At 38.9% G+C, this 18,183-nt stretch overlaps 2 protein-coding genes across 3 annotated transcripts; both read right to left on the reverse strand.

Annotated features, from left to right (window-relative positions):
* Positions 1-11,928: 11,928 nt before the first annotated feature.
* LOC116162056 (protein takeout-like) lies at positions 11,929-13,792 on the reverse strand. Its single transcript, XM_031475578.1, has 6 exons — positions 13,637-13,792; positions 12,887-12,982; positions 12,752-12,841; positions 12,563-12,707; positions 12,371-12,513; positions 11,929-12,322 (listed from the first exon to the last, which is right to left on the reverse strand). Exons 2-6 carry the CDS (start codon positions 12,945-12,947, stop codon positions 12,024-12,026), a joined length of 738 nt encoding a protein of 245 aa, XP_031331438.1. The 5' UTR covers positions 12,948-12,982; positions 13,637-13,792; the 3' UTR covers positions 11,929-12,023.
* Positions 13,793-16,545: 2,753 nt separating this feature from the next.
* On the reverse strand, positions 16,546-17,645 carry LOC116162481. 2 transcript variants are annotated; one of them, XM_031476106.1, is made up of 5 exons: positions 17,505-17,645; positions 17,370-17,459; positions 17,181-17,325; positions 16,991-17,132; positions 16,546-16,942 (listed from the first exon to the last, which is right to left on the reverse strand). In XM_031476106.1, the coding sequence occupies exons 1-5, from the start codon at positions 17,563-17,565 to the stop codon at positions 16,928-16,930; spliced, it is 453 nt and encodes a 150-aa protein (XP_031331966.1). In that variant the 5' UTR covers positions 17,566-17,645; the 3' UTR covers positions 16,546-16,927. The 2 variants fall into 2 exon arrangements, with proteins under 2 accessions (XP_031331966.1, XP_031331965.1); XM_031476105.1 differs by having other exon boundaries at positions 16,546-17,132.
* Positions 17,646-18,183: the final 538 nt, after the last annotated feature.

Consider the following 18,183-nt stretch of genomic DNA (forward strand, 5'->3'; position numbering starts at 1 on the left):
ATTGATCTCCAGATATATATCACATATGTATATTCCTTTTTCTCTGTCACTTTCTCTCTTTTCTATTTTTTTGTAGTACACTAATAAAGTGCTTCTTCAAATCTCCTATCTTTTTTTCCTTCATCCTCCTAAATCTATCAATTTCGAGAAACCCAGCTCTGTTTTACGCTTTCCATCTCTTCATTTTGTTCTTTTATCTCTTATCTTTCTTATCTCTGTGTCACATTTTCCTTCCTCTTCTCTCTATTGTGATGTGGCGACCTGAATCAGCTCTTGAATTTATCATGAATTCATTTACTTACGTTACTTTATCTCTTGTTTGTCCTTTCTCATTATTCTTTTTGAAATAAAGAGTTTAACCAACCACAATAATTTTTTCTACAAGCTTATATTTGCAAAAGGGATACAAGACTGAAGCTTAATTTTTATTGACAGTTTCTTTGACATATAGTGCAGCGGAGAGAACCGCGAAATCGTTCAAAAAATTTTTTCGGAGTAGAAAGAATTGGGACCCACACCATTTTGTTCAGAAATGTTTGAACCTTCAGAATCTCGCTTTACGACATTTTCCCGTGGTCCTGACAAAAGTTATAGGCCGCTAAAGTTGAAATTTACTCATTTTCGCGCGCGCGACTAGACCACCGAAAGTATTTATTTTCTCAGCAACTAAGCGATATACATCAATAATTCCTTTTGTAAAATGAAAGTACATTTATAGCAGAATCTAAAGTATTCAATTTACCTACCTTGTTATGGACAGTTTTTAGAAAAATGACCGTCAACTTCCAAAATTCGTGTAGCAGATGAAAAGTGCGCACTTTGAACTCTCATAACTTTTTATTTCACGATATCGATTTCCAATATTTATAGCTCATTCGATGCTCCAAAGCATTGTGATTATTTTATTTTCTATAACATTACCGTGAATTTTTCATAATAAAAAAGTTACGGTCATTTAAGTAAAAACCTACCGACCTCGCCGAGTCGGGAGTCGCGAGTGAGACGGAGAGGGAAGGATAGTCAGCAGCGTTCGCTAAACAAGGAGCGATGCGTAAGAGGTTCTACTTTACTAAGAAATTTCTCTCCGAATACCAAAACTAGCTATTTAGGCCGTTTAGCGTTTACAAATGCATTCCGCCGAGTTGCATTGTAAAATCTCAAACAATTCATTAACTCCATGTATCTCAGTTCTTTGGTGAAATATATAGGTACAAATAGGTACCTTTCCCTGTAAATTTTGGGGGTTACTCCACATTAGGTATCTCTTGTGCTGTGCTGTATATTGCAAGATCAGCAGTGACAACGGTATGATTTTGTCCCAAAGATTCAGGCTTGTTTTTTGATTTCACTAGACGATTCATTCATTCATTCATTCATTTTTATTTAATTCCTTCGACAAATAACATTTGTATGGAACAAGTCAATATAACATTAATTAAACAAACGAACAGTTAAACAAACAAACAATTAAATATTGGAAGATATAAAAAATTCTTGTATGTTGTAGAAACACCCATTGACTAGATAATCGTACAATTTCTTTTTAAATTTTTTCCATGTAAGGCAAGTTCGATGGTTAGGATGGTATTGTAGCTCGCTGGTGGAGAATTCAAAAACGGCATAGGTATATTATATTGAATGGTAGATACCGGAACTTACTTAGGAGGATTATCAGCAGGTACTTAGGCTGTTAAAGTCAGTTATCTGGTCGTTATCTAGTGATAGGTAAACGAGGAATTTGGATTTCTTCTGTCGATGTATCTCGCTTTTGAAAAAAGACTGTGCGTTGAATTTTTTTCGTCTGTTTCCACAGAATATGGCCTACTTATTCTTATTCTGTGACTGTTTCCTCATTGATGTCGAAGTTGCTCGCTGTGATAAAATTATCATTTTTTATTTGACAAATTTTTGTGAAATGTAGGTAGACGCCCTTAGCAGAACATGTAATATTGACGTTTACTGTACTTGTTATGCCACTGTCGGAGAACATTTTCTGACCCGAAAGACCAATTTGCAAATGAGTCAGAGTGTAACTTTTGTTTGAAAAATGACCTTAAGAAAAACTGTTCAATAATTTTGTTCCGTAAGTATGTACCTAGACAACAAACTTCGTGGAATTTTGTCAATTTTCGTTGTCCGGCCAAGAATTGCAGTGGAATTATTTTTTTCGAATTTTCAAAAACTAATTTCAGATTCAAAAACCACCAGATACCAAATTTCGTCAAAATCAACATTTTTTCGCACCCCTATTGAGGGGTGTGTCCTTTTGCGGTAGGAATTTTGAAAAATTATTTGCAAAACCGGAAAGGGCATACAGCAAAACCTACTCAAAGACTTACCACCAGTCTCTGTAACTGTTGCTGAGAAAAAAAGAAACTTTACCACTTTTTTGAGGGTGGCTCCTAAACGAATACATGGTTTTTTTTTTTTGTGTTTGGATCCATCGTTCCTCGAAATGGGGGTTGAAATATATTGTGTGATCAAAACTCTCTAAACCTTCCCCATATAGTTTTTATTCGTTGAAGTTTTTAAAAATAAAAGCGACTATAGCTTCGGCGTACTGCCATCAGGCGATGTGAAATTTAACAGGAAAACGGTAAGTTACAAACGTTGAAGACGAATAAGACGAACATGTTGTTTTTTAATTATTAACTGGCCGAAGCCAAGTGAAAAATCCTGAAGGGTGGTTAAACCGGAAAGGTTGTCCTAAGTTTCAAAACGAATTATTATCAAGCCTTGTTAAGAGTAAGACAACCGACCGGAGGGTTGAATTATTACATTAAAAGTTGAAAGTTGAATTTAACACATTTCAAAAGAACCGGGGGGAAAAAATAAACTCATAAAAGTTTTGAAACTATTGAGATGACTACATATTTAAATTATTTAAGTTAAGTTTAAATTCGAGATCATGCAGACGGCATGTCTAGAAATGATTGACCACCAGGTTTACCTATCACTAGATAACGACCAGAATACTGACTTTAACAGCATAAGTACCTGCTGATAATCCTCCTAAGTAAGTTCCGGTATCTACCATTCAATATAATATACCTATGCCGTTTTTGAATTTTCCACCAGCGAGCTACAATACCATCCTAACCATCGTCTAGTGAAATCAAAAAACAAGCCTGAATCTTTGGGACAAAATCATACCGTTGTTACTGCTGATCTCGCAATATACAGCACAGCACAAGAGATACCTGATGTGGAGTAACCCCCAAAATTTACAGGGAAAGGTACCTATTTGTACCTATATATTTCACCAAAGAACTGAGATACATGGAGTTAATGAATTGTTTGAGATTTTACAATGCAACTCGGCGGAATGCATTTGTAAACTAAACGGCCTAAATAGCTAGTTTTGGTATTCGGAGAGAAATTTCTTACTAAAGTAAAATCTCTTACGCATCGCTCCTTGTTTAGCGAACGCTGCTGACTATCCTTCCCTCTCCGTCTCACTCGCGATTACCGACTCGGCGAGGTCGGTAGGTTTTTACTTAAATGACCCTAACTTTTTTATTATGAAAAATTCACGGTAATGTTATAGAAAATAAAATAATCACAATGCTTTGGAGCATCGAATGAGCTATAAATATTGGAAATCAATATCGTGAAATAAAAAGTTAAGAGTTCAAAGTGCGCACTTTTCATCTGCTACACGAATTTTGGAAGTTGACGGTCATTTTTCTAAAAACTGTGCATAACAAGGTAGGTAAATATGATTGCTTTAGATTTTGCTATAATGTACTTTCATTTTACAAAAGGAATTATTGATGTATATCGCTTAGTTGCTGAGAAAATAAATACTTTCGGTGGTCTAGTCGCGCGCGCGAAAATGAGTAAATTTCAACTTTAGCGGCCTATAACTTTTGTCAGGACCACGCGAAAATGTCGTAAAGCGAGATTCTGAAGGTTCAAACATTTCTGAACAAAATGGTGTGGGTCCCAATTCTTTCTACTCCGAAAAAAAAAACTACCTCAAATAAGCGAGTTAGCGCCGGCTCTCCGCTGCACTAATACATAATACTAACTCGATAATTTACATTCTCCCACAATTGACCACAGGTTTCAATTCACGTTCAACTTCTATCTGCGTTACAGTTAACAATGACGTCATCAATGTAGTCCTCGAAGGGTTCACTTCCATGGGGTACAGATTTTGAATAGGTTTTATTTGTAGCCCTACTTCTGTTTTCACTTTGACTACTCGAACAATTCCATCTTTACCGGGGATCAATTCCATAACACGACCTAACGGCCAAAATACACGTTTATTCCGGTCATCTCGAACAAGTACCTACAATTTCATTTAATTCCAGCTTACGAGATGGCTTCTGATTTATTCTACTTATGAGCTGGGACAAATACTCCTTTCGAAAACGTTGTCGTAACTCATCTCTCAGTTTCTTCATGTACTTCCATCGATAATTCAGATTTTCAGAATTCATATCTCCTTCCGGGAACTTGAGTCCGCATTCGTTTGACATAAACATGGAGGGAGTTAGGGGTTCTAATTCGTCGTTATCTTCACTAACATACGTTAGCGGTCTCCCATTGATCACCTCTTCCATAACAAGCAATGAATCCTCTAATTCCTTCCTATTGAGAGTAGACTTTCCAATAGATCGTTTCATCATATCTTTCAGGATCCGGATGATACGTTCCCAATATCCACCCCACCACGGAGCGGCAGCAACATTGAATTTCCACTGAATTTTTTCTAAAACAGTATCTTTTCCAATAACTTTCCAATCCAATGATTTGAAGAAGTTACTGCATCCTTGAAAGTTAGTTCCGATGTCACTCATAACAAGTCTCGGTCTTCCGTCTAAACTAATAAACTATTTGAAAGCTCCAATGAAGGCTTCCGTAGACAATGAATTGACAACTTCTAATCTGACAGCTCGAAACACTGCACAAGTGAATATGATGATCCATACTTTCTTTTGATTTTTTAGATATAAGGGGCCTGTTGCATCCACTCCAACTACTTCAAATACTTTATTAGCTTCTAGTCGTTCCAAGGGTAGAGGTGAGGGTAACGTACAGTAACATTTTTAGCACCAACTTTTCTACATTTTACACATCTGAAAATAACAGATTGTACCGTTCGTCGTGCTTTGATGACCCAATATTTTTCTCTCAATTTAGTCATCACAATTCCGACTCCAGCGTGGTATAACTTCTTATGTACATCAAAAATCAACTGTTGAACTAATGGATTTTTTCCATGAAAAATGGCAGGGAACTTGAAATCTTCTTTCTTCCAATAAAACAATCTTAGTTTTAACTCTCATAATCCCAAATTGGTCTACACAAATATCGAGTCGACGTAGAGTTTTCTCATCCAATGGATGATCATCTTGAATATATTTAATTAAGATAATTTCTCCCTTCTCCAGCTCTTCAAATGTCAATTCACCATCCACTTTAGGTTTATTTCTTACTTTTTTTAGCAAATTACCAATGAAGCGATGTACCCATCCAAATATCTTGACATGTGTCATACAAGTATAAGACCTCTTAGTACAATTTTGCACTTTCAATGACATACTACTGACTCCTACATTTTCTGTCTTTTTCAATTCAGAATTTACTAAATCTTCTTCATTAGACCAAGTCCAGCTGTCACTTGAACTTTTTAACCACTCCGGTCCCTCCCACCATCTTTTCTCTAAAAGATGAGTCGATAAGCAGCCTCTTAAAGGTAGGTCAGCTGGGTTCATGTTTCCGGGAACATGATGCCACTGTGTATAGGATCAGTCAAGGATTTCTTTCACTCTGTTCCCAATGTATTGACCCCACATGTTGTCTCTCCTTATCCAGGCTAATGCAGTACTTGAATCAGACCAAAAAATGGTAAATATATCCTCAGCTTTTAATCCTTTTTTCACAGAAACAGCCAATCTGTACCAATTAAGCAGCCTAACAATTCCAAACGTGGAATTGTTATCCTCTTAATCGGGGCAACTCGAGACTTAGCAGAAATCAGTTGTATTGAAACTCCTCCCACATGTTCCACTCGGAGAAAGATCACAGCACCATACGCCAAACCACTTGCATCCGTAAAAACGTAAAATGACCATTTACTTCGATCAAATTCACCTCCAGTTACACATCTAGGAATTCTGACTTGACTTAACAAATGTAGTTGTTCATACCATCCCGTAAATTTATTTTTCTCTTCGGTTGGGACAGGTTCCTTCCAATTCAGTTTGTTAATTAATGTCTTCTGAAGTAAGACTTTCACTGGGAGCACAGCTGGACTGACAATACCAATAGGATCAAAAACTTGATGGGCAATAGACGGCATAACTTTCTTTGTGATAATTTCAGGTGAGGTAGGGAGTTTCACATCAACATACAATTCGTCACAAACTCGATCCCACTGCATTCCTAGGACTGAAATCACATGACTATTCTTGTCTTCCATCCCCTCTACATTTGACATCCAAGGTCTCAAGTCCATTCCAGCTTCAGCTAACAATTGAACTGATTTTGTTCGAAAATTCTTGTACTCCTCCACGGTATTTTCAGAACTGACACAGTTCTCCACGTATAAAGAATTATACAGTTTCTGCGCAATGTCTTTGTTTTCATTCTGAACATTTACCAAATGAAATTCTAATACTGCTCCAAACATAAAGGGATTACAATTCGTACCAAACATGACACGTTTGTGACGATATTCTACTAAGTTTTGTTTAGATTTATCTTTCCACCAAAGAAATCTCATACAATCTCTATCTTGTTCATTCACTTCATCTGGAAAGCTTTACGAATATCAGAAACAAATCCCACTTTCTTTTCTCGAAACAGTAACAACACATCAGGAATCATTTTGATAAAGTTATTTCCTTTCTTGAGACACTCGTTCAATGAAGGTCCTTTTCCAACCTTACATGAGGCATCAAAAACAGGTCTAACCGGGGTAGTAGAACTGCTCATTTTGATCACTGCTCGATGGGAAACATAGTGAACCTTTTCTTTCTTGTCACAGACAATAGGGTTGATTTCTTCGATAAAGTCTTCGTCTTTCCAAAGTTTAAACAATTTAGAATATTCTTCAAACAGTTTATTTTCTTTCAAACGTTTAGTAGCATGATTTAAACGTAACCTTGTAACTTCATAATTTGTAGGTAGTGGTGGGTGGTCATCTATCCAAGGAAGGGATACAACATATCTCCCATCTGCATTCCTTGTCAAACAGTCGAAGAACTTTTGCTTTTCTTCTTGTTCTTGCTGTTCCACAGATATCGCATCAGTTTCATCTCGAATTCCCAGTAGATCGAGATCCCAAAGCTGTGAAACCGATGCATCTTGAATAGCCATAGACAGGATACACATTGATAAGTTATTATCTTCTCTTTCACCCATCCTCCCACATAACTTCCAACCTAACTTAGTTTCAATTGCTGTGACTTCATTGGAAAGTTTTATCTTTTACCCGTCAGAAGTCTCCCATAAACGTCAGCACCAAGTAAGATTTCAATTGGAGGACATCCATCTCCCACATCTGACAACTTTATTCTTTTCCTGTTCGACTCGTTAACTACAATAGAGTTACTTGAAACACGTGGGATAAAGTTGCAGATCTTTTCTTCGTCACGTACTCCAATGATACATGAATATTCTTTTCCACCAATCTTGTCCAATGTCACATGATGTAATTGTGAGTAATCACTTCCGTCTGAGTGCCTCCAAAAAGTGAATGAGTAATTTTGTTTGTTCTTTTTACTTCTAGTTCTAGATCCTTAGCAGTTGATTTCAAAATGTAGGATCCTTGGGAGCCGTTGTCTAAGAATATTCTCGAAGCAGGAAAAACAAACTTGTTTTTCTTTTAGTACATCTCTTTTCTTCTCAAGTGGCCATTTCTTAGCATTACTACATTCTTTGCTTTCAAGACTCTTCCCACAAAATAAACAAGATTGATCTCCATCATGACAAGAAGCTAAGGTTGGGGTAGGTTGAGATAATTTGTTTTTAGCTTGAACATTTGCTTTCTTTGGCTTGATCTCCATTCCAAATCCTTTTCGAGCCAAACTAATCTTCTGTTGGATCCCTACTTCCTTATCCAGAAATTCCATGAGCAGGTCTAAGCGGTTCCTCGAAGGTGTATCTTTATTTCCATCATGGACAGCCAAAGAACTACGCTGCTTTCAGTGCTCGTAAGTGTGATTCTAGCTTAATATGTAACATTTGAAAAGGGATCTTGTCATTTGAATTCACATTGGAAATGACTAACTTTAATAATTCTCTAATGTAAACTTGAAGTAGTAAATCTTCATTCCCGTATCTTCGTTTAAGGGCTTCAATTACCTTAGGATAATTTTCATTTGACTGGGGATAGATACTTGCTATCTCATGTGCATCGGTTCCAGGTAAAAGTGACTGAAATAAATACTGAAACTTATCACTGCCGTGCAAAGAACTATCTTGGTCAATTTCTTCAAATTGAGCCCAATATCCTAATCAATTCTTGAACTCTCCTGAAAATTTCTTCAACTCGATCTTGGGTAATCGAAATCCTCTTGCTCCACCTTCAGATCCAAATGTAATACTGGATGGGGGCAATACGACTAGTACCAAAGATTCTATGATTTCTTCAGCTTTAAAACAAGTTGTCATTATTTGCCGTCTCATTTCTATAATAGCTTCATATTCCGTGTCTTGATCCGTTTCGTCAACTCCATCATCCACCATCTGACCTAAAATCTTCTGGTCTAACTCTGCTAAGTTAATCTGTTCCCCATTCAGTGTCTTCAGGACAAATTGAATCCTTTCCTTCGAAATTGGTTCCACTTGGAACAGTCTGTTTAACTCAGCTATCCTCTTTTTAGCTCCATTCCGAACTGGTCGTCTGGCTCTCTGAAGGGCATCCATGGTGATACGTTTCAAAATTTCGGGGTCACCAAATATTCTTTTAGAAATAAAGAGTTTAACCAACCACAATATTTCTTTCTACAAGCTTATATTTACAAAAAGGATACAAGACTGAAGCTTAATTTTTATTGACAGTTTTTGACATAACTAACTCGATAATTTACACTCATCGATTCTGTTATTTCTTTTCCCCATTCCACTATTTATTTTGAACCTCTGTCATCTCTCATGGCATTGGTTCTACCATGCGCACTCTTCCGGAATTTAATTTTTTCTTTGTGCTCTTTTATGCACGTTCCATACAAGTCCACAACCTCGCCTTTTCTTAGAAAATTCCTATCCCTTTTGTCACTTTTCATCTATTCTCTATTTTCTTCTTCCCTTATCTTGCCGTATCTTTCTCTTTTACTTTCTCGTCCCTATCCTCCCTGTTCCTGATTTTCTAATTTTACCAATCGCTTTTCTTCGATAGTTCACCTGTATTCCTTCTTGGTCCATCTTTAACGTAACGTCACTCACTTTTCCTTACCTGCTTCCATGTCTTTAGTCTCTTTAATTAGCGCCCTCCCTCTTTCCCCATCCCCTTTTCCACTATTACTTCCTTTTTCTTTGCTAAAATCTCCATTTCTCTCATTTTGTTTCTGTCCTCGGTCTACCAACTTCCAGAAACTGTGTTCAGTTTTAATTTCTCTTCTTGTTATGCTTTGTACCCCTTTATCACTCTCTTTACATGCTTTACAGTATTCCTCGTTCTTTAAACCCAACTCTTTTTCCTTAGAAGTCACATCACTTTCTCCTATTCTTTCACAGTTCTCCCTGTTGATATTGCATTTTCAATATTCTCCTTTTTCTAATCTTCCCTTTCTTCCACGCCTTCTTCTATGGATGTCACTACCGCTGCTCGTCTTTGTGTTAGTTCCGCCAGTTTTCCAAGTCCTTTCCGATGCCAAAGTTTGAAAGCTTTGAAGCATCAAATTTGCATTTCCAATGCGCCAAACCAAGGGTTGATACCTTTCATTACAGTCCATGAAAAATAAAACCAGTTCCCCCCACCCGAAATCCCCTGTTCTGATAACGGGTAAGGAAGAAAGGCGGTAGTTAGCATAAAACAGTTCCTTTTGTTGAGACCTTTAATGAGAATAACATTAAAGATGGGATCAATTTCTACCCCACTTCCCCGTCACCCACCCTCCAAGGTTGAGCAAGAAATTCTAAAACTACTAATTCCCTACACGTAATTCAAAACCACAAAAGTGGATCCGGATGGACGGACAGACGTGCGCAAACAATAGCGCATTTTTTCAAAATTATTTAGCAGGAAGCTTAAATGGTTGAACGGAAACCCTTTCTTCATTGTTGGAGATCTCTTCTTACCATGTAAACCAATCTACCACTCTACTTGCCTTGAGTTGTTCAAACGCAGTTTGAGAGTTGTCGTTGTACTCGAAGACCATTCCTTCCTATGTTAACCGTGTTAACAGCTCTGCGATGTTTGCAAATCCCTGAACAAAACGGCTGTTGTACGTACATAAACCCAGGAAGCTACCTAGGTGGTGTTAATTCTTTTGTGCAGATTAATCTTGGATCGGCACTGTCCAGGGTACTGTCTTTTGGGGTCAACAGATACCTCACTGGCACAATGTGTCTCAAATATCGCACTCGGCGTCAGAAAAAATTGCACTTTTCGAGAATCAGTTTCAAGTTTGCCTCTCTGAGTCGCTGGAATACGTCTTCAAGGTTCTTAATGTAATCCTTGAAGGTTTTGCCAACTACGATATCATCCAAGATAATCCCTTAAGAACAAACTCTATTAGTCGCTCAAAAGTGGCTGGCGCATTGCACAATCCGAATGGCATTACGGTGAATCGCCATAATCCTGATCCAAGGGTAAAGGCCGTCTTTTCGTTTGGAGCTAAATCCACTCGCCAAGAGCAAGAGTATCTAGGTTACCTCCAATCCTCGGTAAGGGGATAGCTGTCTTTCTTAGTCACATTGTGCAGCGGACGATAATCCACAGAAAATCTGGTGGAGCCGTCTTTCTTCTTCACAAGGGCTACCGGCTACGTCTTTTGGCATTATCATCTAAATCAAAATCGATAGCCAAGTAACAGGTTGTCCGATCCTGTCATCCCAGCTTTTGTTTGTCTCACCATATCCGTCTCATAGTCTTGCAAAAACCACTCGGGTCTTTGTACACGAGCTATCTCGATGCACTGGCCCTTTATGTGCCGACCCTTTAGAGGGTTCTTAAAGGGATTAAAGATTTCTTTAAAACAGTAAACTTCACGGGATTGTGAGATTCTTGAATCTCTTATGATTGAGGTACAGGCAGCCCTTGAGATCTTCTTAATAGTTTTTTGGTATACTTGAAGTTCCTAGTTCTTTTTGAAGCTCTTCATGAAAATGAGGGTGTGAAGTTTTTGAAGTTTCTCTTGGGGTTCTCAATGTCCTTGACAACCGTTTGAGTTTTTCAGTTTCTGTAAAACCCTGAACAGTTTGAAGCTCCTGAGATCTTTGAATTTATCGTTTATGGAAGCTATGGAGCACTTAGACGTTTCAAAATTTCGATGGATGAGACTTGAAGCTGTAGCAAAGGCAAAAAGCTTCTTTTCTAGGTTTTTGGTGCTTCCAAAATACACTTAAGTTTTCAGCTCGTGCAGCTTTTCGGGGTTTGAAATCGGAGGTTAAAGATTTTTGACATTCATACAATGACCCGCTTCATTTACCCATCCCGTACTGCAATATAAATATTACCCTTGGATATTTTGTAACTATTTGACATTTTTGGTGTCCTCCATCAATTCTTAGTGATTTGGGGAATATCCTTCTAGAAATACTTGAGATATTTGGGATGCTTGATGCTTTTGAGTCTGTATTTACGGTTGTAGTTGGCCTCAGAGATGTTGAGGTTTTTGAAGTGTTCTTCAGCTTCTTCAAACCATTGAATTTCATAAGGTTACTGAGGTCTTTGGATTTCCTGGATTTTGAGGAAGTCAAGGATTTTGGGAATTCTTATATTGGCAAGATTTGTTTGACTTAAAATAATTGTGATTAAAATTACTTTTAATTTTTACCACATTAGCGATACCATGGTGGAGTCCATTACAGTTTATGAACATAGAAGTTTTTAAATGAAAGATTTACTTTGGGAATAAGGTATCAAATGGAATTTTTGAGAAAACAACATTTGCCTCTTTTAGAAACGCAGCAGAATAAACACCCATAGTCTTTTGTAATTCATCCGTAGCTATAACACCCCAGTGTTGGTTAAAACTTTTCGTTAGCAAACTTGCCGCCTCCGGTTTGTCTTCGGAGGTAAAGGTGAACGTAACCTTTTCGGCCTTGGGGTCGGTTATTTGGATGCCCTTCGCTTCCAGGTATGTCTCTCCCCCAACGGTTTTCGGTGATCCACTAAATTTAATCGTCATCGTCTTGTTAACTGGAACACGCTATTGAAGTGAACTCGGTCATGAACCGCTTTGCCTACCGATAGTAGCACTGCATTGTCCGGCACTGCTGACGTCGACACCCCCGAAGATGGCGCCGTCGAATTGGTAGCCGGAAGTTATCTGTACCTTTTCGGTGAACGGTTTTATGGTAATCGAAAAGCTGTCGTCGGTAATTTGGGCGCTAAAATTGGGACCTTTGAGGTCATCAGGGGCGGGTTGGGGAGCCTTACGTGACTTCTTCAATTTGGCTAGACATGTAACCGTAGACTTTGATGTTGGTGTAGACCTGGTCAAAATGCGTTGGAGGCACCGCTTTAACTACGAATCTTTCAAGCGTGATTGGCTCGAGTGACAGGAGACCATATTCGTTTACTCCTAAAATGTCACGTTAATTACATTTGCAAACTTGCAGTCAGTACCGTCTTTCAAGACAGGAAGTGCATTTACGACTGCGGACTTGAGGCAGCTGTTGATATCAGGATCTGAACGCGAGCACACTTGGAATTTTGCTAAAACGTTCATTTGCAATAGTTGAAGGGAGCTGCCATACTTACTGATAAGTTGAGCACTGCAGAAAATTGTGTTCAGCGCAAATACTAGGGGGAACACAATCATTTTGGAAGGCAGATTGGGTTAAGTAGAACTCCGATCTTTATATACCCAGATATGAAAATAATTGAGATAACTGACCTTTGTATCAGTACCCTGTTAAAAATGATTTACATTTTTCGTTAATATCACAATTGAGGTGACAAGCATTCAATTATATTGTGGCCATTATAAGTTTCCCACGCCTTGAACAACATGTAAACATTTTCAGTCACACAATTATGTGCAAAATACATATTTGAATATAAAAAAATACAAACATCATAACCATCCCTTTTAACAACAACATTATGTGGTGTAGTCTGGAAGTACGTCTTCTTCACCATCACCATTGGTCTGCACTCGTCGATGATTCAATTACACCTTCGTCCAACACTTAGAGTACCAAAATAACCCTCTACGACCCTAGCCAGCTCAAGTTCGTGGTCCTGGTCCAGATTCTGCCCAGATTTCATGTCTACCGTCCTACCTGCTTATGACCCACAACCAATAATTTTCACCCATTTACCCGTAAGTTTGGAACCATCACCATCTTAGTCAAATATCCCATCCCCACTGACTTAATTTATGAAACAACCAAAATGTTAAGATTTTCGCCACCTTCCTCAATCTAAATGGTGCTGGAAGGACACCCAGACAAGCGCACGATTCACTATTCGCATTTTAAAAATCGGATTTTTATAGCGACGACATACCAGTTCCTCTTAAAATCCTCCAACACTTCTCCCCAGTCACACTTTTTGTAGCCCCCGAATCTAATAATGCCAATATGTGATCTGACATGCGAGAACACGTCATCTAACAAACAACGAACACGATTGGTCTTCTGAGATTCAACCTTCCCCCTTGGTCGTTTTCCGACCTACGAGAACACTGCCTACACTCACAACGAGTTACTTCAACTGAACCACATATGAAGCAGTGTTTCCTTAAAGGCCTATAACATTTCCGAGTAATATGCCCACGCTACTGCTGGTAGGGTCTCAGGTGATTGCTCTTTTTCTTTGGACCAACTGGTCTTTCTCCTCGGTTTATCGACAATACTCACCATTTTCTGGACAGGATCTTCTTGAAAGAGCCTCAGCTTTTCCATAACAAATTCCTGCGCGATGTTGGATGTGAAAGTCGTACGCTTGCAGATGATCGATCCGTCTTGCTCCCTACCCTTCGGGATTCTTGAATTGCGGCAGCCATGCGGAAATTCTCCAAGTACTTGATTATTGACAAAAATCCTTTCCTAGTAGCCCAGTAGTTCTGATACCGTTTTTCTCAAATAACTGATCACTCTTTCTTGTCCATCCTGGATTTGGGATAGAACTCCTCCAATTACCACGTTGCTAGTGTGCTTGTCCAAAACGAAATTGCCATGCGTTTCAGCATATCCAAGGATTGTGAGGGTTGCGTTTCGTTCTACTCGAGAATCTTTCCCTCCTGTACTAACGATATGGTACAGGTCAATTTTCGATCGCTGTTGTCCTTTCCGGGAGCACAGAGACTTCTTCACTGGACACAATGTGTCCCAAATATCGCATGCGGCGTCGCAAGAAATCACTTTTTCACTGGGCCATTGCACAATCCGAATGGTGAATTGCCATAACCTTGATCCAAGGGTAAAAGCCGTCTTTCTTATCTTGTGCCACTTTTTAAACCTAAAGTTGTGAATATCCTTGATCCATCACGAATATCTAAAGTGTTGTTAACTTTCGGCAACGGATAGCTGACGACAATCCACACAAAATCTGGGGGAGCGGCCTTTCTCCTTCCCAATGACTACAGAAGACGCCCAAGGGCTATTTGATTCCTCAATCACATTTTCCTCCACTTGATTGTATCATGGCAGCAATTCTATCTTGCAGCTTTCCATCCAACCGTGAGCGTGACGTAACGAATGTCTCTTTTCTACTAGGGATCGTGACATCTTCATTCAACAAGGCATACTGAAGTGATTCTTGCTGATGCACTACTAATTCTTCATCTTCCATTTTCAATACTCTCTCTCTCTGAGATCAAGTTGAAAACCGTAACTGCCCATTATGTCCATCCCCAAGATGATGTTTTCCTCGATGTCTGCTACCAGTTCATGATTCGTAATAGTAGTCTTCTCAATAGTGATATGAACTTTGGCGATGTCTCCAGTTGAAGTGCGTCATCGGTGTTTGGTATTGTAAGTCGCGTTTCGGTTGGTCAACTGGGATCTGATGATGTACTCATTGGTTTTCCAAATCAACCTATCAGTGAGTAACGCGACAGTGACAGTCTCGACTTCCGACGGTTTTCTGATGAATCAGTAGATGGTCTGAGTTACTAGAACTTTTTGCAAGTTCTTCGCAATTCCAACATTCGAGTGAGGCTCTTTCCAATTTTCAATGTCTGCTTGATTATGACATGGAAATCGGTTTCTTCGGTCGCAGTCCGGACTTGTGCGCGTGATTGATGCATGGATGGTTTCGTTACTGCTACGGATAAAGCTTCCTGCAGTGACTTGGGACGAGACCATCTGACTGCCCGCTGCATGTCATTATGTCGGATTCCAGCAACTAATTGTTCGATGGAAATTTGTTCCAGCGCACCTTGGGATTCACCGGGATAACCAGCCGTTGCCTGATGTCTCACCATATCCGCCTCATGATCTCGCAGACTCCCCGGACCCTTCTACGCGAGCTTTCAGTTGTGCCCCTGACACTGGCCCTTTATGTGCCACCGTTTAGAGTTTTTATGGAGATGGACCTGTATAGACCTGGGGTTCTTGAAGGGATTAGAGATTTTCTTTTATTTAAACATTGAACTTCATTGGATTGTGGGGTTTTTGAATTCCTTAGGGTTTTGAAGTTTGTGACGTCTTGAGGTACTGGCAGCTCTTGAGATCTTTTAATAGTTTTGTGGTGTAATTGAATTTCCTAGTTCTTTTTGACGCTCCTATAATTGATGAAATCCCCGGAATGTATGGAATTGTAGAAAATGGGAGTGTGAAGTTTTTGAAGTTCCTCTTCAATTTTTTGGGGTTCTCAATGTCCGTGACAACGGTTTGAGTTTTTCAGTTCCTGTAAAACCTTGAACAGTTTGAAGCTGCTGAGATCTTTGAATTTATCGTGTATGGAAGCTATGGAGCACTTCGACGTTTCACAATTTCGATGGATGATACTTGAAGCTATAGCAAAGGCAAAAAGGTTCTTTTCTAGGTTTTTGGCGCTTTCAAAATACTCTTGTTTTTAGCTCATGCAGCTTTTAGAGGTTTGAAATGGGAGGTTAGAGGTTTTTGACATTCATACAATGACCCGCTTCATTTACCTCATCCCGTACTACAATATAAATATTATTGTTGGATATTTTGTAACTATTTGACATTTTTGGTCTCCTCTCTCAATTTTATTCTTAGTGATGTGGGGAAGATCTTTCTTGAAATACTTGAGATATTTGGGATGCTTGAGGCTTTTGAGTCTGTATTTACGGTTGTAGTTGGCCTAAGAGATGTTGAGGTTTTTGAAGTGTTCTTCAGCAGACCATTGAATGTCATTAAATTACTGGGATCCTTGGATTTCCTGGGTTTTGAAGACGTCAAGGGTTTTGGTGATTCTTATGTTGGCAAGATAAGTTTGACTTAATATACTTTTGACTAAAATTACCTTTAATTTTTACTACATTAGCGATACCATGGTGGAGTCTATTACAGTTTATGAACATAAAAGTTTTTAAATGAAAGATTTACTTTGGGAATAAGGTATCAAATGGAATTTTTGAGAAAACAACATTTGCCTCGTTTAGGAACGCAGCAGAATAAACCCCAATAGTCTTTTGCAATTCATCCGTAGCTATAACATTCGAGTGTTGGTTAAAACTTTTCGTTAGCAAACTTGCCGCCTCCGGTTTGTCTTGGGAGGTAAAGGTGAACGTCAGCTTTTCAGCCTTGGGGTCGATTATTTGAATTGTTTTCGCCTCCAGGTATCTCTCTCCCCCAACGGATTTCGGTGATCCGCTAAATTTGACTGTCATCGTCTTGTTAACTGGAACATGCTATTGAAGTGAACTCGGTCATGAACCGCTTTGCCTACGATAGTAACACTGCATTGTCCGGCACTGCTGACGTCGACACCCCCGAAGACGGCACTCTCAAATGCGTAGTTGGAAGTTACCCGGCCCTCTCCGGATAGCAACCTTATGGCAATCGAAAAGCTGTCGTCGGTAATTTGGGCGCTAAAATTCGGACTTTAAGTTGGCCCCAGGGGCGCGAGGGAACCTTACGTGACTTCTTCAATTTGGCTAGACATGTAACCGTAGAGCTCGATGTTGGTGTAGACCTGGTCAAAATGCGTTGGAGGCATCGCTTTCACTACGAATCTTTCAAGCCTGATTGGCTCGAGTGACAGGAGACCATATTCGTTTACTCCTAAAATCTCACGTTAATTACACTTACAATCTTGCTGTCAGTACCGTCTTTCAAAACAGGAAGTGCATTTATGACTGCGGACTTGAGGCAGCTGTTGATATTGGGATCTGAGCGCGAGCACACTTGGAATTTTGCTAAAACGATGATTTGCAATAATTATAAGTACCCGCCATACTTACTGATAAGTTGAGCATTGCAGAAAATTATAAGCGTAAACAGGAGGGGGACGGACACAATCATTTTGGATGCCAGATATGACGAAGGAGAACACTCATGTCATCCTTATATACCCACATATACGAATTATTGACCACTGTGCGTGTGTGTGCGTGCGAAAAAATTAAAAATGGATTTCCATCATTCGCTAGTATTTAAATTAAAAGGTAGATAAGTTATACGCATTCAATTACGTTAATCGCCATTAGAAGTTTTCCACGTTTGAATACCATGTGAACATTTGTGGTCATACAATTATGTGCAAAACACACATCTGAATATCAAAAGAAAAACAAAAATCTTAATGGCCCAATTAATATTTCGTATAGTGCTTCTATCTCTTTTTTCATCATCTTCCTGAATCTATCAACTTCGAGAAACCCAGCCTTCTATCTCTTCATTTTGATTTGTACGTGCTTTTTACATTTTCTGTCTTGTGTTGTCAACTTCATTTCCATCTCTTTTCTTTCCATTATTGAACTGTATCTATTTCTCTCTTGCGTACAGTAAGTGTTCCTCCACTCCTTCCTTTGCTTTCTATCTTCTCTTTCTTTTATCTGTTTCGGAGATTTTGTATTTTTTCTGCATCTTTTTGTATCCTTTCTCTGTAACATTGTTCTTCTCGTTCTTCTCATTACTCTT

Source organism: Photinus pyralis, unplaced genomic scaffold, assembly GCF_008802855.1.
Source record: "Photinus pyralis isolate 1611_PpyrPB1 unplaced genomic scaffold, Ppyr1.3 Ppyr1.4_LG10, whole genome shotgun sequence".
NCBI lineage: Eukaryota > Metazoa > Arthropoda > Insecta > Coleoptera > Lampyridae > Photinus > Photinus pyralis.

Bases quoted from the DNA above. Each gene is read 5' to 3' on its own strand.
- LOC116162056 (XM_031475578.1), bottom strand. From the start codon at position 12,947: ATGATTGTGTTCCCCCTAGTATTTGCGCTGAACACAATTTTCTGCAGT. The intron at 12,708-12,751 runs GTACTGACTGCA...GTGACATTTTAG, and splicing joins ACTTCCTGTCTTGAAAGACG to GAGTAAACGAATATGGTCTC. The intron at 12,514-12,562 runs GTAAGGCTCCCC...TCCCAATTTTAG, and splicing joins AGCCAAATTGAAGAAGTCAC to CGCCCAAATTACCGACGACA.
- LOC116162481 (XM_031476105.1), bottom strand. From the start codon at position 17,565: ATGATTGTGTCCGTCCCCCTCCTGTTTACGCTTATAATTTTCTGCAAT. The intron at 17,460-17,504 runs GTAAGTATGGCG...TCATCGTTTTAG, and splicing joins CTGCAATGCTCAACTTATCA to CAAAATTCCAAGTGTGCTCG. The intron at 17,326-17,369 runs GTACTGACAGCA...GTGAGATTTTAG, and splicing joins ACTTCCTGTTTTGAAAGACG to GAGTAAACGAATATGGTCTC.